At 41.4% G+C, this 21,951-nt stretch overlaps 2 protein-coding genes across 8 annotated transcripts in view; one reads left to right on the top strand and one right to left on the bottom strand.

The window, feature by feature from the left end:
* Positions 1–7,737: 7,737 nt before the first annotated feature.
* Positions 7,738–11,270, top strand: LOC135303292 (transmembrane protein 14C-like). Its single transcript, XM_064424950.1, has 4 exons — positions 7,738–7,870; positions 8,171–8,272; positions 10,192–10,276; positions 10,501–11,270. The coding sequence occupies exons 1-4, from the start codon at positions 7,795–7,797 to the stop codon at positions 10,556–10,558; spliced, it is 321 nt and encodes a 106-aa protein (XP_064281020.1). The 5' UTR covers positions 7,738–7,794; the 3' UTR covers positions 10,559–11,270.
* A 2,487-nt stretch (positions 11,271–13,757) lies between these two features.
* The window catches only part of MAK (male germ cell associated kinase), a 29,881-nt gene continuing 21,687 nt past the window's right edge, over positions 13,758–21,951 (bottom strand). For 5 of the 7 annotated variants that reach the window (XM_064424880.1, XM_064424909.1, XM_064424915.1 and 2 more), the window contains 4 exons: positions 21,573–21,701; positions 19,631–19,705; positions 17,954–18,082; positions 13,758–15,253 (listed from right to left, as the gene is read on the bottom strand). In XM_064424880.1, coding sequence (XP_064280950.1) covers positions 15,105–15,253; positions 17,954–18,082; positions 19,631–19,705; positions 21,573–21,701 — 482 coding nt within the window. In that variant the 3' untranslated portion in view covers positions 13,758–15,104. Of the gene's footprint in view, positions 15,254–16,919; positions 17,549–17,953; positions 18,083–19,630; positions 19,706–21,572; positions 21,702–21,951 lie in introns of those variants that run through there. The other 2 variants (XM_064424935.1, XM_064424925.1) reach the window with 2 other exon arrangements.

Below are 21,951 nucleotides of genomic sequence, written 5' to 3'. Positions count from 1 at the left end.
TCAGTAGTTTTGTATTCCTGGAAGGCAGTGCCTTCCAGTATTTTTGTGGATGTCCTGGGGTCATTCCTGTTTTGTCAGATATCTTTCTGTTTTGCCATTGTATCAGCATTTTTCAAAACTTCCCACACACTACATTTATTGCCATCTGTTATGAACAGATTTTTAATTGGGATGGTAATGCACATCCCAGGCTATTTAAAGCATTTATTCCCTGCCATCATTGTCTCTGTTTCATAAAGTGTTATCTTTACCTTAATGTTTTCTGTGAAAAAGTAATATTTTTAAGAATTTTCCCTGGGACAAAACCACACTTTTTGGCATGTTGCTTTGTTTGATAAATGCGGTATACAGAAGGGGAAAAATAAAGTTATTAAGTTCTGGTTATAGCTGACACACACTGCTGTTTATGGCAAAGTGCTATGGTAGTTCTGCAGTTGGATCATACAGCCTTTTTTCATTTGTTCTAAAAGTCATGAGTCAGTTTTTGTGGCATGGCACTTGATATGCATGGCATTCCCCAGGGGCTGGTATTGGGACTGGCACTGTTTGACATCTCTGTCAGTGACATGGACAGTGGGATTGAGCCAGCAAGTTTGCTGGTGACACTGAGCTGTGTGGTGCAGTCAGCACGCTGGAGGGCAGGGATGGCATCCAGGGGGACCTGCACAGGCTGGAGAGATGGGACTGTGCAAACCTCAAGGAGTTCAACAAGGTCAGCTGCAAGGTCTTGCATGTGGGTTGCAAGGACAAATACAGGCTGGGGGAGAATGGATTGAGAGCAGCCCTGAGGAGAAGGACTTGGGGGTGTTGGTTGCACAGCATGACCCAGCAGTGTGTGCCTGCAGCCCAGAAAGACAAATGTATTCTGGGCTACACCCAAAGCAGCGTGGCCAGCAGCCTGGGACAGGTGGTACTTCTCTCTACTCTACCCTCACGAGAACCTGCTGGGGGTGCTGCATCCAGCTCTGGGTCCCCCAGCATGAGGAGGACATGGACCTGCTGAAGCAAGGCCAGAGGAGGACTATAAAGATGATCAGAGTCTGGAGCACCTCTCCTATGAAGATAGGCTGAGAGAGCTGGGGATGTTCAGCCTGGAGGAAAGAAGGCTCTCAGCTGACCTTAGAGCACCTTTCCAGTACCTAAAGAGAGCCTGTAAGAGAGCTGGAGAGGGACCTTCTTCATGGGCATGTAGGGATAAGACAGGGGGGAGTGGATTTACACTGTAAGAAGATGGTTTTAGATTGGATATGTGGAATAAATTCTTTACTGTGAGGGTGGTGAGGCACTGGACAGGTTTTCAAGAGTAGTTGTGGATGCCCCTTCCCTGGGACATGTTAAAGACCTGGTTGGATGGGACTTTGAGAAACCTGGACTAGTAAAAGGTATTTTTAGAGACAAGTAGAAGGTGATAATTAGTGACAAGCAGAGGATAAATTCTAACCTGTTTATATCCTGGATAGGTCCTGTGATCTGCCTAAATCTATATCTATTATATATCATAGCCTATAATTGAGTTTCAATAACTCCTTCCAATTATATCATACTTGAATTTGTTCTGTTAGTCTTTTTCCTTAAACCAACCAACCAACCAACAAACCCACAAATAAACAAAACACAACACAAAAATCCAGTACTTACCTCTAAATTAATGTGAAGGTTCTATGTGTTATTGGCCCAGTGTTCAAATAGCTCTTGGAGGACACTGCTGGTTGGGAAGGTTACATGAATGATCATGTGCAGTATCATACTGAGGCTGTTGAAGAAGAGGAATTTTATTTCTCAAATGAAATATTTAGGTCTTTTGTGTTGACATCTTGTCTGTGTCATGAAAGCTGCTCTCAGTGAAGAAACTCAACAACCACGTTAGCAGCCAGGCATGTATTGATGTGCATTCCAAAGCATTTTTACCCCAGTTCTGTGGAGAAAGGTCCCAGAGAGTGCACATAAACCTGAACACAAAGCTTTTCAAAGGACTAACTATTTGATTTTCTGTTACCAGGTTTCACATGTCCCAGCATCCATGGCCAGCACATGATGAGGAGGTGGAAGTGGTGAAGTGGATTTATATGGAAGAGAGCCATGGAGGTTGTCATGGTAATGTGTACGTTTTTCTCAATTTTTTCTTCCTACAAATATTTGATTTCAAGAATCGTTAATCCATAACATAGTTATGTGTATTGATGAGAAAAATAAATTGAGAACTTCAGTCAGCTTCAATGACAGCAATTTCACATCAACACAACTATACTGAAACCAGTGAAAATACACAAACAGCACCCAGAATTAGTTTGTGGAAAATCTAGTGTGGGTAAAAGTATTGGTTTCTCTTCACTGACAGAGGAAATTCAACTGGACTTTTCAGGTGACAACACCCCAGCCTACAACATCACTAAAGGCACTCAAGAGAATAGCACTAGCTATCTTAATTTCTGCTGTGTCAGCGCATAAACTCATGAGACAGGATTTTTAGGGATGTTCTGTAAATGCAGCTTGGGTTGGGTTGTCTCATACTGCCTGCTAATCACTTAACACTTGAAGACCAAAGTATGAGAGACCCAAAAGGAGACACAAGGGCAAAGCTCCTCTTGCAGCTGCAGGAGCTTTCCATTTTTGCTATTTTTAAGGGGATATTTTCTAGCTACCACTTTTGTTTTGCTACCCTGTCATTGCTATCTTTTCCTACAAAAATACAAACACAGCCATGCATTCCTGGCACTTTTGTGTCTAAAAGACAAGTGTTATGAATCCAAATCAGCCAGATCTTAAACACAGGAATACAACTGCTGGCTATACATATAGATATAGCTTTGTCAAACATACTGATATTTACTACAGAGAATAACAGAAAACTACTGGAAACAGAATAAAGATTGCAGATCATATCTGTTCTTTAAATATCTGTTGGGACAAGGTTTGAAATAGCAAACAGGATCTTTTACTAGATCAGTGTGCCTGGTTAGAAAAATCAAATAGCGTTTCAGGCATAAGAGTCCATGTCTGAAAAACAGGGGCTTGCATATTTGACTTACTTGGCTGACTAACTGAACTAGAAAAAAAAATTTAAAATTTAAAAAATTATTTACATGCAGATTTTGGTTCATCAGTGTCCTTAGACTGTCCTGTGTAAGGACACGGAGGCAGAGATGGAAAGTGGGGAAGATAAGTATTTTCAGGACTGAAAAAGCAGTAAACAAGCTTTGGCAACAGCATAGTGGTTTTGTTTTGTACCTTGATGTGGCATAAGACTTGTTCCCAAGTTCATTCACTTTTGTGGCATACAGTGGTTGACCAAACACAGCTTTGGGCTCGGTAGATCACAGCCCTATTTTAATTCCACAGTAGCAGCCACTAGAGGGAGGCCATCCAACGTCTGAGCAGATTTTCCCATTTTCCCTTCAAACTCTTTGTAAAGTACACAAAATCTCAACCGACCAAGCATGCTGCAGAGGAAAAAAAAAAAACAAAAAAACCACACCAAAAAAAAACCCCAAAAAAACCACGGGGCTTGAGAATTTTTTAGTGTGGCAAACACTAAAGAAGACAAAAGTCATGGTTATCAGACATCATGTCCTAAAAAAAAAAGCAAGGAAGCAAACCTATGGATGCTTGTTCCTCTAGCTCTTGTGGTTATATTCACATGGCATGTTAGCACCACTGCTGATACAAAAGCAGTAAAAATTGGGATGCCTGAATATAGGGAGACTGTGTGCTACTCTCCTGCCTTTCTTCTGAGCATGCAGTGATGGCTCAAAGAATAATTCTTGAATAACAGCAGTTTACCACCAACTTTATGAAAACATTGCTAATTTCAGGGTCTTTTAACAAACTGGATTGCAAACTGCAGCAGTTCTGTAACAGGAACACAAGACATTTAGATGTCCTGGAGCGTGGCTGGTAACCTGCAGGGAAGGTTCTGAACAGACAGGATCTGCCTCAGTCAGCTTATTCTGCTTTTACAGCTGCCAGCACCTAATGATGCAGGTTCCGGCAGAGAGGCACCAAAAGTTTACCTTCAGAGAAGAAATTCTGTTTAGCATTTTGAAGAGGGGAGAAGACGGGAGAAGAGGGCTTTGCGATCTTGCTGTTATGGAGGAAGCTGAAGAGAGAGGTATTGCAGAGTTAGTAATTATTTTAAATAGGGAGTTTTAGGAAGGTATAGAGACTAAAGAACTTAAGAGAGGTCTAGGACCAGCCCATCCTCTCCTTGGTCAAGGTATCTCCTTGATACAAGCTGAGTATCTCCCAAACTGAAAAATCCCAAATAAAATAAAGCTGTGCTCACCATTTTGTGTGAGTATTTAAACTAGCCCAGAGTACAAACAACATCACATTTCATTGTTCAGACTCCAGAGGTGAATAGCAAAATGTCACTAAGCAGAAGCAATGAGCTTGGCTGTTTGAAATTTATGGATATAATGGCATGTAGCACTCTGAACCTGAAGAAATACAGATATTTTATGGGTATATAGATACATTATGGGTTATATTACTTATTCAAGTAAGAATCCAGAAAAACATCACAGATTTCTGTCCATGTTATTCAAGGGGGTATTTTAAAATTTTGTTTTGTTTTGATCAATGCTACTCCAGGAAATTTCCTTTTCTGTAAGGAAATTAATCTGTTTTCACTGTGTGGCTGATCTTTTAGTGCAACACCTCCCTCATCTGTCTCTTTTTTTCTGTAGAAAGAACAGTAGTTATTCACTGTAGAAGAGACAAAACAATGATTTCTGGCAGCCAAACTGAATAACTGCATCAAAACCAGTGAGACCTCACCATACTGGTGTTACTTTGAAATAGTAGTACAAGACAGGGAATGATGAAAAACTGGAGGGGTGTCTGGTAGGAAGGATGTTAAGGAAGATTAGACTCCCCTGCACAACACTGACAGCAGTTCAGCAGCTGTGGTGCACCTCCCCAGAGACAGCTTGGGCTCCTGTGTCTGTAGCTTCTCGTCTTTCAACTTCACTTAAGTAATGAAAGCAATGTGTATGTAGAATCACAGTATTATAGAATGGTTTAGGTTGGAAGGGAAAAGATCATCCAGTTCCAAAATCCCTGCCATGGGAAGGAATTTCATTCATTAGATCAGGCCCCCACCCAGCCTGACCTGGAACGCTTCCAGGGGCACCCACAGATGCAGAACAAAGAAAAATCCAAGCACACTTTAGTGAGCTTGTAGTCTGCTTTGGTTTTCTCTCTTGCATATCCCATTCCTCTGCTGGCTAGATCAATTCCTTTGCCTTATCCTTCAAACCTTGTCTCACTTAATTTGTGAGCACACAGCTACCACAAACCCATCGTTTTGAAAGCCACAAATTCAAGGCTGAAGCATTGGCACCCATGAATAAATCACAGCATAGCCACAAGAGGCACAAAACTGAAGTAGCCAGTAGGATTGTCTGCTGACTGGCTTCTCACTCAGTTAAAGCATCAAAGATTCTGACTTTTGTGAGCTGTGAGGTCAGCAGTGACACCAGCAGCACCAAACGATGAATGAAAGTGCTGCAAACAAAATGAAGGATGGTCTCAAAATCAACCCATTAGGACACATGGATTCAGAGGTCATGATAGAGTGTTACATTGTGATGTGCAGGAGTAGATCAACACACTCAGCTTTCAACAGGAACCACCCTGAGATCACACAAACATGTAATTAACAGCTTGACATAATGCTTAAAAAAAGTTTTACTGGCATGACTCTGTGGGGGAATAGAATATAAGAAAATAAAGATAGTGCAGTAAGTAATCTCACCCCTAAGGAGTTGCATCTGGGCCAATTACCAAAGACTAGGAGCAGACCTGACTTTAACAGGCCACAGTGGCAACCAGTGAGAAGAAGAGTGCTATAAAATAGTGGGTTGGCTAGTAGAGAAGGGAATTGGAGTAAATTTTCTGCTTTGTGAGGAAGAAAGAGTTAGTGCTCTGAAGAGCTACCTATGAGTAAAATACCAAGAAGGTATGAAACTTTTGTGATAAGGAGACAGCAGCATGGAACTTTTGCAATATGATGGCATTACTCCACAGTAGTGTGGAACTTTTGATGACCCTCTGCAAATCCTTCTCAATGGATTTAAACAAAGACCAATTTTCATTGCTCCAGATTCACAGTGCCACCCTCTAGCTATGGCTTTGCTTTCCATCTCCATCCTCTCCCTACACTAGGAATCCAGGGAAGATTCAGACCTTTGGTAACAGAAGGTCATCCAAGAAAAGGTCTTTGCCTAGCAAATCCTGCTGTCTCATGGCTGGTGGCCACCAGCACGGTGGTGGTTTGCTGTGTGGGCATGGAGGCTCACTAGTAAGAATGACTAACAATTGGCTGGTGTGTGAATGTCATTCTTGTGAGGGGCACCTGAAGAGGCTGGAAACAGGCCTAGAAATAAGCACTCAAGGCAAAACAATAGTGTTGAGTAGGAAACACCAAACTTTTCTACCTGATTTGGTTAGATACTTTAAGTACCTGATTAGGTACTTAAACTAAAATGGAGAGAACTGCACCTGTGGACTGATTAGCAGGAGAAGCAAGAGATATAACTAGCAAGTAAGACGGGGGGTCAAGTACCAATTATAGAAAAGTTCTGTTACCAATGAATGCTTCTGCCTTAGTTTGTTAAAATGTGTAAAGTATTGATGATGAGTGTGTGGACCAAACTCTCTACTTTGTGCAAACTAGAATGATCAATGGAAATACCTGTCTCAGTGAGTGAATTAGCACTGGGCACCAGTTAGCAAGCCTGCCTTCAGCACAAAGGCCTGCATCCAGTGCAGTGCTGGGCAGGCTGCCCCACCCGGGGCTGGGGATTGTGCCCTGTTAGCACAACACCACCATCGCTCCGCACGTGTGTGGCATCCTCAGCAGAGCTGCTGAGAAATCCGGATGCCTTTTTTTGAGATCTCCATTGGCTTCCAGGGCAAGGCGGGCTTCTGAGAGGAGACACCAGGACCTACCCTCACGTTGGGCAGAGTCAGCCAGCTCCAGGACAGACCCGCTGATGGCCAAGGCTGAACTCATGAGACAGTGGTGCACGTCTGTGATAAGGTATTTAAGAAGCGGAAAGAACTTAGTACACAACACCATCAGCAGCTGGAGAGAGAAATGAGAACCTTTTGGGAGGAACAGCCCAGCAGACAGCAAGGTCAGCGAAGAAGGACAGGAGGTGTTCCAGGCGCAGGAGCGGAGGTTCCCCTGCAGCCCGTGGTGCAGCCCACGGAGCAGAGACGCTGCTGCGGCCCAAGGAGGAGCCCACACTGCGGCAGGTGGACGTGCCCCGGGAAGCCGAAGCTGGAGCCCAGCCCGGAGCAAGCGTGCGGGCAGAAGATCCACGCTGGAGCAGCCTGTTCCCGAAGGACTGCCCCCCATGGAAGGACCTGCGCTGTGGCAGGCTGTGCAGAGCTGTCTCCCGAGGAAGGGAGCCCACGCTGGGCACGGCAGAGAGCGCGGAGGGAGCAGCAGCGCGGAGAAGGCGCCACGGACCGACCGCAACCTCCATTCCCACCCCCGGCAGTGCGGGGCGATGGCGAGCCTGGGAAGAAAAGGGGAGGTGGCTGCTTTCTGCCTCATTTCTGACTTTCCAACTGTGTTACTGATGCGCAGTCAAACAACCAAATCCTCCTGGAGCCTAGACAGCAACAGCACGGCGCTGGCCCTGCCCGGGCCCAACCCGGGCCCGTCAGGGGCGGCGGGCGGGACCTCCGGGAGACGGCCCCGGGGCGGGACGGACGGAGGGAGGGCGGGGAGGGCCTGAGGGAGGGCGGCCCAAGGTCGGCGCGGCTCTCCGCGGCTGCCCGCAGATGGAGTACGACTGGCTGGGCTTCGGCTACGCGGCGCTGGTGGCGGCGGGCGGTGTGGTGGGCTACGCCAAGGCAGGTGGGTGCTGCTGGCCGTGGCTGTCGCGGTCGTGCCCGCAGGCAGCCCCCGCTCAGCTCCTTCCGCCCCGCTGCGGGGCCGCTGCCCGCGGTGACACCGCGAGCCCCGCTCAGTCCTTGCTGCCGCCAGACAAGTGCAACGAAGCGGTGCTCGCCGGGGTCTGCCAAGCGTGTTAGAAAAGCTCCCCAAACCCCTCAGCCTAATGCTGTGGTTAGGTTGGCTTTGTGGATTTACTAGCACGGGAAAGTGCGGGCTGACGCTGTGTGTGTTCTTCCGCTGACTGCTTTATTTTTATTCAAGGCAGCGTCCCGTCTCTAGCTGCCGGCCTTCTGTTCGGCGGCTTAGCGGGACTAGGCGCCTACCAGCAGTCCAAAGATCCAAAGGATGTGTGGCTTTCCCTCGGTAAGTTTGCTCGGCAGCCGAGTACTGAGTGTTACTGGTAGTGGTGGGAACAGTGACTTTTTTTTTTTTTTCCCTGCTGCCCTGTGCCGTTGTTACAATACAAATGTTGTAAGTGGTGGCAGGACGCCCTGCCCACAGCCAGGAGGTATTTGTGTAAGAGCACGATACCTGGCTCGAAGACCTGCATTGTCCTGTGTGAATCCACTGCTGGTGAGAAATACCTGTCTCCTCTGCCAGGTTGGATAATGTGTTGCACCAACGCATTAGGTGCAGGAAACATACGTGGAAAATATTTGGTTGTGAAGCAGCGTTTTTAGCCTGTGGTGGTGGAATAAGCACTGTCTTTGCAATAGTGACAGCAGTGTGACAGGTGGTATGTGGCCTTAGGGAACCCTGGTCTGCACAAGCATCTCAGAGGAGCAGTACATGTTCTAATGCATCATACACTCTGGAAGAAACACTATGATAAAGGAAAGAGGCAGTGATCTCTTCTGCTTGCTTTCAGTAGAGCTTACAAGGAGTGGTGGGTGTTAAGCTTGCAGTTAAATCTTCAGGGGAAGGAGAAGGATGAAATCACTGTGATAAGTGTTACGAAGCACTCAGGTGAACCTCAGGGAGTTCCTTTGCTGCAGGAGTGTAATGTCGGGTCAAACCGCTATCAGGAACTGATTGTGCCTTTAGGCACTAGGGTGTCCTAGATGACTTCCTGAGGATCCTGCTCGTTCTGTACCTACTCCATAGTGTTACTAGTGCTATGATACTTTAGCTTTACAGTGATTTAAGACTATTTTAAACCAATAGGACTAATGTGCTGAAAGGCTCTATCAAGCCACTGTAGAGGACCAACCTTGTTAGTAAGGAATGAAACGTAAAATGCAGCTCAATGTAAAGCACAATTTCCATTTGTGAATTGTCCTTCCACTCTGGCATGCTATGGGAGTGGCTGTGCACCTCTGGCGCAGGTTTTTAGGCAGTATCATGGAAGAGGCATGAACAGCTTTTGTGTATTCTGATGTGGTGCATGGAGTGTTTTCAAATGGACCTCTTGAATGTGTCACAGTCTAGTAGGGGTCATCCGTCCATCCCTCCCTCCTCAGCCCTCTTTGCAATGTGCAGCTGTGGCTCCTGCAGAGCTGTAAATTGGTTCCAGAACATCAGGGGTAGAAATGCAGAAATAGAACCTTGACAGATTATCCCTAGGATACCTTTTACCCTGTCTGATACAAACAAACTTGGAAAAAGGCTTTGGAAAAAAGGTATACCACACTTTCACCTGCCTTTCTTCTTCCAAGAAACAAAGGCCCTGTAAATTTCATGTGAATGTTGATGGGATTCCTTTTCTACATTTAGAGATAAAATAATTTGCAGTAATGTCTAAGATGTTAATTGCTCTTTCAGTTTGATCCTTTGCATTGCTTTCTGTTTTCAAATCATATTTTCAAGTGAGGTTGTTTTCTTTCCACTTTCAGTATTTATGGCCACTTTCCAGTTCAGAATGCCACAGAGAAATGGGAAGTGTAAATAATATTTACCTCCCACACAGTGAATACTGTCACCATCCCAGCTTTCTAGCAGTTTTTGCCTGTGTTTGAGGAAATAATCATTGTTTTGCAAATAAGGGTTGAGGGAGAGCTAGTGACCTGTTTATAGGATTAGAGTTTGTGGGTGATCGGACCGTGGTCTCAGCCCTGGTGAGATCTCCTCGCTTCTGCTGAGCAGTGGAGAGTGCTCACCAAAGCTGCTAAGAAGCTTGTAATGACAGCTTTGATGCTGAAGAGAATCAAGTTGTTTGTTCACAGAGGGAGGCATTCCTGTCTGTATGTGTAGGTCTGTTTGGTTGGTGCTGCTCAGTGTCCAAGTGTGGCAGTGCTGTGGTGGCATTTGTGTCAAATGGTTCTGATTGGGCTTCTTTTCAACAGTGGCATCTGGCACCTTGTCTGCTGTTATGGGAATGAGATTTTACAACTCCAAAAAGGCGATGCCTGGGATAATTGCTGGTGCCAGGTAACCACCTGTCCTTTTTTCTTGTCTGTGTTATGGAATATTTTATTTAGCTTATTTGTGGGTTATATTGTTTTAAAAATGTAACATGGTAAATTCTGCGAAAAACGAAACCTTGTGGTGTTATTCAGGTAAATGAAATTATGCCAATGTTTTTTTCCTTCTTGTTCTTTATGGGATTTTTGCCTTCACCTCCCTCTTTTTATAACAACTATTCTGTTCCACAGTTTACTGATGGTTGGCCGGCTTGGATTGCAGATGATGGAAAAACCTATTAAGCCATAAATCTGCATCAAGTGACTTGAAGATACATGACTGAGAAGCCCAAAAATGCAACTGCCTAAATGTGCTGCACATAAGTGGGAAAGGCACTGCTACCTGTGCGTTGTATTTTTCCTATCCTAATGCATGTGGGTTGTGTTTTTAAAGTAATGACATAGAGAGCCCTTGTCATGGTATTTGTCTTAACATTTTCTGCACTGAAAGCAAGCAAGATGAGTGTAGCATTAGTTTAGCTTCTGGTCCTGCAGCTTAGTGTCAGCAAAAACCTCCTGGCCCTTGCAGGATTGAAGGTTAAATGTACATCTGACTTGTCCTTCTAAAATCACATGTACCTCTAAAACCAGGGGAGAGGAGTTGCCAATTTGTCACTAGTAATTAATACAATAAACGTGCTCATGATGTTCCATCTCCCTTTCCATGCCAGTTTATCTGTTCAGTGTTTGTCAGTCAGGGAGTTTGTTCTCCCAGCACTGCATGTTAGAACCTGGTCCCACAAAACACAATAACAGAGCCAGCTGTCAAGGCTCTGCTGTAATGCAATAAATGCATACCCATGCCTTGCAATCACTTGTAAGCTCAGCTGCATGTCATTCATTTCACTTTTACATATTACTACTAATAAACCAAAAATATGCTTTATTTAGGTAATGCTGAATTGTAGGCACAGCTTTATTAAAATGTTATTTAAAATAAACTAAGAAATTTTTATTGTGAATCTTTGTGTTCTACACAGCTTATTTTGTCTCTAATCATTCATCTGGATTGATATAGTTTGGTGCCTTTCCTGCAGGGTGTCAGGATATATTTGTGAGCATGAATTGTGTAAATAATCTATCCCTGAATGTAGTAACTTGCAAATATAAAAATCTGTACTGAGAGAGAGGTGGAGAGCACAAAAGCATGCAGACCACATATTCAGACAAAGTATTATATTGAAGTTTTTTAGTTTGGGTTTGGGTTTTTGGGGTTTTTTTGGTTGTGGGTTTGTTTGGGTTTTTTTTGTTTTTTTTGGGGTTTTTTTTGTTGTTTTTTTTTTGCTTTTTTTTGTTTGTTTGGTTTTTTTTGTGTTCTTTTTTTTCTCTGAGGGGATAATCTATTTTAGATTAATAAAGTACTGTATGAAAGTTTGTTTAGAGACTGAAGGGCTTATTTGATCAGTCTTTGTCCTCAGTTGATTCTCTTAATGCCTGAAATCATTCTAAATATAAACATTCCATAGAGAAATATCCTGGAAGATACACATGCATGGTTATGTATCCCTTTTCTGGTCACGTTTAACTTAGGTCCCTTTTTGCACAGATCCTGAGTTTCGATTTCCTCAGCCTTTTCTTTGGTGCCTGGTACTGAGAGGGATGGAAAGAAGAGGGGCTGGTCCGTTAGATTGGTGAGACTCTGGGCTTGCTCAGAATTCTCTGAGTATCAGAGTAGTGCCTTGGCAGGAGGGTCACATCCTGTGGTTTTTCTTCCCTCCTCCCTTGTTGCAGCAGAACAGGCAGGGCAGTGACCTTGTGCTGCGTTTGCAGGAGACGCAGAGCTGGGCCAGTGGCCACAGCCAGGCTCTGCCAGCAGGGAGGTGGTTTGCCAGGCAAGTCACAGGGATGAGGCAGGGCTGAGGTCAAGCCAGGATGCCAGGTCAGTCAGACAGGGTTCCAGATCTGCAGGAACATGACCAGGAATGGGTGCAGCTCCAGCAAGAGTCTCAGCAGCCTGGTCCCAGCCAGCTTGGGTCAGAGCTGGCTTGAGCACAGACAGATCTGCATGGAGAGCTGTGATCAGAGCATCTTCTTAGAGCCCTTATTTGTCATCCTGCAGAGTTCAGCTTCAGGTTCACCTGTATTTACATTTCTTTCCTACCTCCCTGCACAGAAATAAGGGGTGTGCAGGACAGCAGGTGGTTTGTTAACATGTCACCCTTTGAAGTGCCTAATTCCAGCCCAGGACCCAGCACTGGTAGGCAGGTGTCCCCATATTCTAATCTGAAAAAGTTACTAAGCCAGACATTAGCATTTAAGACATTTCTCCCTAAACTGCTTTATGGGTGGGCTTTTTGCCTCTTCATATTGCTGCTGAAGCAGTTTTCTTCCATAGGAGTAGGATGCAAACATAAATGCATCTCCTGCAATAAACTGAGAACAGCCATGACCCAGCAGTTTCATTATTCTAATCTGGTCTCAAGGTAACTTGTGAATTTGAATTGCACTTGTCTTTACCAGAATAAAGACAAAAGAAACAAAAAAACTGGACTGGCAAGCTTTTATACTTTTAGATCAAAATGTGAACCCTTGCTGCTGTTTCCTTAGCTTTGGAAAGCAATAGGTGGAATTGAGAACTGCTGGTAGAAGTCATTTAGGACTTGTGGTAGAATGCTCATGCTCAGGATAAAGAGCAGTAATACAAAGGGACAAGAGAAAAGTTTTAGCCTTACATACTTTTTATCCCTTTGAAATTTTATTAGCATATAATTATATTTTGAAGCATTTCTGCACTAGCAGTCCAGTGTGTACCAATGAACCAGAGTTAAATGACTGTACAAAGCCTGTTAGCCTTTTCTTGCTGCTTGCAAAAAGAATTCTTCAACACTTGTCATGCTTTGCTTGTGGAAAAGACTGATCTGGTTATGTCAAAGCCCTTTCAAGGTTCATTAGCATGCGACAAGGACAGCATGTTTCTTCTAACCATACTTAGTGCCATAAACAGTAGCTGTTTATTTTTCTGCTCTAAGGTGACTGACTCAGACATGTGAGCTATCAGCACATTATAAGTTAATTCCTCAGCAGGCTGTGATTTTTAACTGTCATTGGCATCTTGTATGAGAGAAGAGTAATTAATTTTGTTTCTTAATTATAAAATAATAGCTTTTATGGCTGTTACAAACTGTCTGAGGGTGTCCTTCATTGCCATAACAAGTTACAGGTATGTGCTGCAGTTAAATTAAGATGCATTTAAGTAGCACAGGGACATCTCTTAGTACTAAGGGAATGGCAAATACTTAATCCTAGACCAGTGGCAATTGAATTAAACTTGCTAATGCATTACTAACCAGACAGCCCTATCCTTGCATAGCTCTGACAGTATTAAAAAAAAGCAGCATTTTCTGTAGGTGCAATTTTCCTAATAAAATATTTGACTTTTTGGTACACCTGTTTTAGATTAAATTGCTTTCCAGGAAGTTAACATAAGCCATATATTATGACACATTGGGTCAACAAAAGGAGTTTAAATTTTAATATCCATTTATAAAAGCCATACAAATAAATTTATTTTCAAAAAAATGCTTGAAGTCATCATTAACAAGTTTACATCTTTAAAGAGCATACTCAGTTTTTACTTTAAAAGGGCAAGTTTAATGTTACTATAAAGTCTAAAGCATTTATTCTAAATGTAGTTATTAACAGAAGTAGCCCAGCTCAAGATCCTAATAAAAAAATCACTCTATATTGCAAAGTCCTTTGGGCAATATTATTATAAAAGTTAGCATAAAAGCTGGGGAAAGTACTGAATGAACATATAAACAGTGACATACTGAATTATTAAAGTTTTGTCTGTGCTTTCAGGTACCTAAGTTGGCTTTTAAGATCTAAAACAGAAAGCAATGTCTTTGAAGAACAGACCAACAGTCTTCCTCATGCAGCCTATTCAAACTCTGTAGTTTAGTCTGATCACCCAGTAAAGACATGTAGGAACATGAATTTAGTGATAATTTAGGCATTTTTGGCTAATTCACCCTTAAAATGACTGCAGTCATTTAGGCTCTTTAAAAGATCACTGTGACACTCCCTTGACAGGACAGAGATAAATCTCTGCAGATCTTTGACCAAAAATGGCAATAAGTTAATTAAAACAGCAGAATCTGATTGTTAGGCTTCACTTGGTAAATAGTATTGGTAAGCTTGGTAAGTAGTATTCAGTACTTGTTTAGCTATTTTCCAATATTGCTTTATCATTCAACAGCCCTCTGTCAGCTAGATTTCTAGGCCTTCCTTGTGTATCTATGAGTGGATTGCCTCTGTCCTACTACAAGGGTTTCAGTCCTCATTGCTACATGAATATTTATACCTTACAGACCCTGAGTAACTCTTAGTTACAAGTGAGTTCTGAAATCCTTGAAATCCTGAATCTTCACAAAGCCAGATGGAAAAGCTGAGGAACCAGCCTAACACCTGGAAGCCTGGTGCTGCTCTGCTTCAGCCCTTCTTTGTGCTGCTTGTGTGCTTCAAGCACATCCCATCAGCAGATGTTGCACTGGATGAACAACCCTAACCCTAGTTGTTCCAAAGAGTAGGAGGAGATCTTTCTATAGAAAACATCATGTGAAATCTACGTCTCAGTTTTGGCAATATGTGTTGTACAAGACTTCATTAAACCCTACTTTACAGCCAGTATTTTCCATGGTGTTATATGTACTATACAAATAATAGAACACAAAGTCTTCTTTCCTTCTTTACTGTTGCATAGTCTTAGGAGAAGCTGGAGCAAATAGGCTTTTTAGGTTCTCAAGATCAGGAGAACTGAACACAGAGCATGTAATATCCACACAGGATGCTGTTTTCTATCTGTTTCCTCCATATTTGGCCACCCAGTCTGTTCTCCCATGTACTCGCTGAATTGTTGTGGGGCGAGTAAAGACACTCATGTTTTTTGCATTGAAAGTAGGACCTGGTAATGGAGGACGAGCAGCTTTGTTTTTCCAGGAGTAATCTGAAAGGAATAAGAACTCAGAATTAATTATGACTAAAAAGGTATTTTACTCCTCTACAGAGAAAAGAATGAGAGCTGACAGAGGACTTACGGTCCTCAAGGATGCTAATGTAGCAGGATGCTTTGATCTCCTATATGACATAAAACATCCTGAGTTGGAAGGGACCCACTAGGATTATAGAGCCCAGCTCCTGGCCCCACACAGGACAACCCCAAGAATCACACCACGCGCCTAAGACCATGCTGTCTGTGCTTGTTTTCAGATAAGATTATTTTTTCCAATGGTTTGTGTGTATTATTCTCACCTACTAAACAGTTGTTTTGCAGCAATCCCTCAAGAAAACACTGAGAATTAAATTCAGCAGGAAAAACTGATGCACATACCTTCAACTCCGTATCTCCTATTACAAAACTGTGACAGTATGACAGTATTCTCTCTTCTATCTCAAATATTTAAAAATACTGTCATTATAATATCGATAAACTGATTAAGATTGAAACAGCCTAGCTTGTAGGACAGCTTCTGGAGGCCCTCATGTTCCTTTTGAGATTTTATGCCTTTTATTCCCCTCTTGCTTAGCTCAGAACTCCTGGTGTACTTGGTGGCAAGTCTTCTTTGCTCCATTTCCCATTTCTCCATTGATTTCATAGGATTTATTCCAAGTTTGAAGGCTTTCTTTCTCTCTTAATATTGGCACTCACCTGATCACAGGCACTAGCAGTAGCACACTGCTGTATTCCTGGCCTTCCTATTCAGATTTCCCCTTTTGACATTTCAGGTAGTGGCTACTTCCTCGAGTTTTATGTGATTAGAGCAATTGCCCTGCTGCAGGGGCTGACATTTCTTCATGTTCTTGACCAATTCAACCATTTTCCCAAGTCGTTAAAATCAGCCAGCCAGGATCCCTTTTAACCAGACTCCTGCTACACCTTATCCTTGTTTCCTTAGCATTACTAAGGTAGTTCCCACCCCTTCCATTCCTACTTTTGTATTTTAGTCTTATTATGTACTGTTACTCTTTAAAACAAAATTTAACATTTAATTTGAATGAGGGTTTTGGTGCCTAGGTGGTATCATTCTGCTTCTTAGAGAAAACCACCTAGTTTAGGCTGCATTTTCCAGCAGTGGATTGAACCTGTTAAGAAACAGGTGAGGATCAAGACATTTAAAAAGGGAGCTGAAATTTGGGGTCAGGTCTCCACCTCTTTGAAAACATTTTCTTTTTACAGTAGGCTGCCATTCCCTATCTTTCATCAGCAGTATGATTCCAGTCTATACTATCTTGGCAATAAAGGCCACTTTTCATGGTATTTTCCTCAGAAAAATGGATCTTGTACACTATATTAAATTATTTAAATTATGGGATAAAAAATTTAACTGAAAAATTAAAAGAGCAAAAAACAATTGAGAGCATAACTTGCTACATTTGGGTAACATAAAGCAAAGGGTCACCAAAATTAATGTTCAAATACTGACATCTAGGAGATGAAACCTGCCATTTGCTTTCTACTTATCTCTCTTCCCATACAACTCTGAAAACTTTAAGCTAAACATGAGTGGTTTAAGTGATAGGACTCTTGTTCTTCTCCAGGACATGGAAGAGTATCTTAACTGACCTCCATCTGCCAGCCCTTCTGACTTCTACTACACATATTCCATTACTAATTACAGATAACAGTAAATTTTATTTCCTTTGGAACACCACATGTCATTTTTTTTCTTCACTATTCACAGCAATCTTGAGAGAATTGCAGATTTTGTCCTCCTGTGAACCTCCTGACCCATGCATTTTGAGAAATCAACTCTTGCAGTTTTGTTTCAGCAGTGGATCAATAAGATAAAGAAGTGCAGCTCCAGCCTTTCTTGGTGGGTTTCTGATCAAGTCAGACACAGAATATGCATACATCTAAGCATAGTTTGTAGTTATATATATATATGTGTGTGTATGTGTGTGTGCCATCTCCTTCCTTCCCTCCTCCTCCAGTCTTCTGAAGCCACTTGCAAGTTCTTAAGGAGAAGAGGTAACTCAAAGGAGCATGTCAGCAAAAAGACAACATTATTAAGCAGAATTGTATGGGATTGGTCTGCCATGGACCCTTTGGTTAAACAATTCACCATTGGTTTAGGGCCTTGCTATTTCCTCTGAAGTAACCAGAGAAGTGGGCTGCTGGGTGTGGACAACAGCTCTAAATCTTCACTTGCAAACCAGTTTCTCCTGCATCCTGAGCACTGCTGTTCATCTTCTCTGCATCAGAAACATGACAATGAAGAACGTGCTCAGAATGTCACCAACACTGCAGAGGATCCAAGGTAACAGTTACATTCAGAAGAGATTTCACATTGTTTTTAACAAATGTTAAAAACATGATCCTTTAATATAGATTTGTGGAGTTACATGTTTTTTCAATTCTGCTTAGCCCATCAACACTAATGAACAGTAGTTTAACAAATGGCCCAAATCTTTTTTGCACCTTTTGTAATTATTTTCTCTTTTATGTAACAAATATTAGTAGCAGTAGTTTAACTATGAGGACAGTCTCTAGGCACCTACATGCAGTTCACTTGTATAAAGAATTTATGCCCTACAATTTTATTTACAAAACTTGAGGAAAACCACGGGCTAACACATCCCTTAGGAAGCATGGAAAATGAACATTTCTCTTTGTATTGGATATGAGTAGTAAAAGAATATTTCTTACCCGCTACAGGTGCACCAAGAGGTGCTAGCTGTATCCGTTGTCCAGCTGATCCAACTTCTTTTTTATGGAAGGAAGAGGTGTATAGTCCCATTGGGTTGTAAGCACCACTACTTACAAAGCCAGGATTTCCTGTTGACATTACAGTATTTTAGAATTTTCATCTGCATTCAGAAAACTCCGCCTACTTTTTATACTCGCTTCAAATTATATTTGCAGTACTACAAGAGTACCAAGTATGAGAGTTCTTTAAAAACTCCCTAGCGCTCGTCTCTTGAAAAACAAACATTCCTTCGTTGAATTCATTCTTTGCTTTGTATATTAGCACTTTTCAGCACTAGCAGACAGAAATTCAGCAGGAATAAAGACAAAGAGCAGGACGAATACTTCATTAGTACTTCCACTAAACTTAACACCATATAGAAGGGTTTGCACTGAGTTGCAGAGAAATGTAGGATCTTACCTTTTGTTCACATCTACCTGCTTTACTGGAAGCTGATTTAACTAGTGCTCAGTATTATTCTTGTGCTCAACACGTTTGGCCTAAATCGATTGAAAATAATAGAACATCTCTTGTGCAAAGTGGTACACCATTTGAAGTTGACTTTGACAGTTCCCACAGTTAAAGTACTGCTATAAAAGTCAGACCCAATTATCCTCTCTCTTTAACCCTGGTTATAATTCTGTTTATGCCTAGTTTTAGTCCATATCTTTCTTTAAACGAGCACTACCCTGGGAAGGCTGACATAATCATCCTCTTTTGGAAGCTAGGAAGCATTGTGCATGTACACACAAAATTAGCACTGGAATTAGTGTCCAGTGGAAGAGTGATCTGTTACAATACTTACTCCCTGATCCAAGAAAATCCCTGACCATCTTCATGTCTGTCATCACTTGGGACAATGTTAAGACTGTGCTGGCACAATGTCCAGAGTGAAATGCTTTTCTCTAGTGGTAAGGCTCTCTGTTCAGTAGTATTAAGTTTATTTTGACCTTTATCATGTGTGAGCATATTCATCACAGCTTCAGTGGTAGTTACAGTAGAACACAGTATCTGCTCTGCCAGTTTTTCTGTCTCCTAAATCTTTGGTCTTTGGGCAATCCCATAATGTTCCTCTTCACACAAACACTCCCATATTTCTGTGATAATTTCAGAGCAGTGGAACTATAAGGCAGAAACTAGGCAGCCTGAAATCCCGAGTTTCCTTCCTTTTAGTCTAAGGTAACTCCACTAAAACCTGTGCAAGCACAGCATGGTAAGATCAGTGTAATGAGCAGAGAATCCAAATGCACAAAAAGGTGCAAGTCCTGAGTGCTGAGAGGAACAAGCCATCCCTGAGGTGACACACATGTGCTACATTAGGATCACTTCCTCACCGTTATCCAGTGACCTGATGTGGGTTATGATTAGGGTAATAAAATTTTCACTGCCTTTTAAAGCACAGTAAGAAGAAGAAGAATCCAGAAGAAGCCTTTACATCACTTTTATAAAAGCCTCATATTGCAAAACCACCACATTGCCGTAATGATGAAAGCAAAGTTTGACAAAACAGATTGCAACTGAAAATGAGAGTATACAATCATCAGGAAGCTGCATTATCAGTGCAATTTTTTTACAAGAAACTGTAAAACATAAATAGGAAATGTACAACAAACCATGCTATAATTGCTATAAATTACCTTTTGGATCTTCTAATTTTTCATTCAATCTTTCTTTGCATGACAGCTTTTCAATAGGTGTAATTAAGTTCTCATCTATAGACAAGAAAATTAAAGGAAGAAAAAGATAGAAGAACAGAACTTCAGAAGAAGGGTATGAAGAAGCAATTTAGGTGATGTAAAAGAAACGAGGAAGGAAAAAAACAAGGAAGAATAAGATCTGACACATTAGTAACTATAATGTCTTATCCTTGTTTTCTAAAGCAGAAAATGTTACTCCAAAAGGTTACTTTACAAGGTCCATTCTAATTATGTACTAGCAATAAGATTTACCAACAATGCAATTACATTCCATTTACAATTTTAAAGACTTGGTCATATCTTCAAAGTTGACTGATCACAAACCTACAATCCTTCATAAATAAAGCATTTGGAACTATTTGCTCTTATTTTGCCTTAGAGCAATGTTGTGGCTGATTTAAAAAAAAGCCCACTTAAATAAACTGTACATAGTTATTTAAACACAGCAGTGTTGACTTTCAGACTGTGAGTATGAAAAGAGAAGAGATATAGTTTACATGTATTACTGTGATCCATCTATCTTGATTCCATGTGTTTCATGTGTGTCTTAAATGTTGCCGTCTTCCCAGTATATCCAACATCACATGCAATTTAAGATACTGATGGAAATAATACCAAGTATTTTCAAACAAAAACCCATCAGTTTTAGTGTTTATTTTCTTTAAATTCTTAGTAGTAAGACAAATGCAGGATTTCTACCATTAGCATTCATCCAAATTTTATCTTCACTGCAGTTCAGTAGGTAGATGTCTAGCCAATTGATGAAAACTTTTGGAAGCAGCTATTTGCTTTTCTGTGCCTGATTCCCTTGCAAGATTATTTATAAATAATTTACTTCTGAGGCACATGGATACTCTCAGAAAACAAAAAAGATATATTAGATGATACAAAAAACCTATTCCACAAAAAAAAAAAAAACAACCCTCTGGTAGGTGCTGTTGTTTTTCCACTTTCTAAAATCTTGCACATTAATTCAAATGAAAAACTTCAGCTTGCCTGACTTTCAGAGGGAAAAATGAGGTTTGTTGACACTGCAGAATGGCTACCAAAGTTCTATTAAAAAGGGGTGCAGCATCTGCATGTAAACAAACCTTCTGAAGTTCTTGCTGTACAAGCATGTAAAGCTGGGTGGTTTATTGGCACTAAAGTATTTGGAGAGTGACTCATGCCAGCTGGACAATGGCTGCAGAGTTGTTAACCAGGTAACCTCTCACAACAGGGACAGTGTTCCTGAGGTATAGGGCTTGGGGGTGAGAAGACATTTCAGTCCAGATTCTGATGCTTTCCTCAGTGAAATCTTACATAAAATGTTTTCTAGTGTTGGACTTCACTCTACAGAATGCTGGTAATAGTGTTCTTCACAAAACATAAGTCTCACTGGAAGTTCCTTCCTGAAAATAAGGGGACTTTTCTTGCAGCAAAGGATTTAGGACAAGGCCAGTAAATTGACAAAAGACATGTCTGAAATATTAGGCAGCCCTTTTATCACATGAGCACACCACCCACTCTTTTGTTTTCATGGGTGAGATTGCTGTTTGATAGTATTCCATGGCATAGGGAGCAGGCAGTAATGAGGCCAAACTACTTGCTTGAATACAGTAAAATAATGGTCTCAGTGGATTATATACAAAATTTATCTTGACAGAACTTTATAAATAGGGGCTGCTCTATATCTGCTTAATGTTCTGAAAGCAAAATACATCATATCACGTATGAAAAAGTTGGTTTTTTAAGAGTCTTTCACTAAAAGAAGAGGAAAAGAAAGAGTCTAGAACCTAATTGCAGAAGTTAAACTAACTGCAGAAGTTAAACTGGATGGTCTTAACTAAATTAATTAAAGTATGAGGAGGTATAATGTGACCATTTTCAATTACACTTTTACCTGTAGTATTTCTGCTGTAAGTCAACCCTCCCCCAGCATTTGCCAGTGATTTAGCAAACAATTGGTTGTTCCAGGTTCCATGTGATCCTTTATTAACTGCTGCTAAAGAGACGTTCTTTGGATTTACACCTTAGAAAACAAATGACAGAAAATGTTATAAATACTAAATTTCAAACTTAATCAATAAATGACATTTCTAGAACAGAAAACCAACACTGAATCATTTGTCTTATAATGCAAAACACATTAATGTAAATTAATGATGTCCATTGATTAGATTTTTAAACTGAACCATGAAAATCAGTCACACTAATTTAAGAACGATTCTCTTTATGCTTTCAAGAGACCTTTTAAAAGACTTTTCAGTATAGGTACTTGG

The sequence above is a fragment of the Passer domesticus genome, chromosome 1 (assembly GCF_036417665.1).
Source record: "Passer domesticus isolate bPasDom1 chromosome 1, bPasDom1.hap1, whole genome shotgun sequence".
In the NCBI taxonomy this organism is placed as follows: domain Eukaryota; kingdom Metazoa; phylum Chordata; class Aves; order Passeriformes; family Passeridae; genus Passer; species Passer domesticus.
Note: the sequence above shows the minus strand (reverse complement) of the source record. Positions and strands in the feature narration are given on the sequence as shown.

Excerpts from the sequence above, each read along its gene's own strand:
- LOC135303292 (XM_064424950.1), top strand. The coding sequence starts at position 7,795 with ATGGAGTACGACTGGCTGGGCTTCGGCTACGCGGCGCTGGTGGCGGCG. Across the intron at positions 7,871-8,170 it reads GGTGGGCTACGCCAAGGCAG|GCAGCGTCCCGTCTCTAGCT; the intron begins GTGGGTGCTGCT and ends TTTTTATTCAAG. Across the intron at positions 8,273-10,191 it reads GGATGTGTGGCTTTCCCTCG|TGGCATCTGGCACCTTGTCT; the intron begins GTAAGTTTGCTC and ends TCTTTTCAACAG.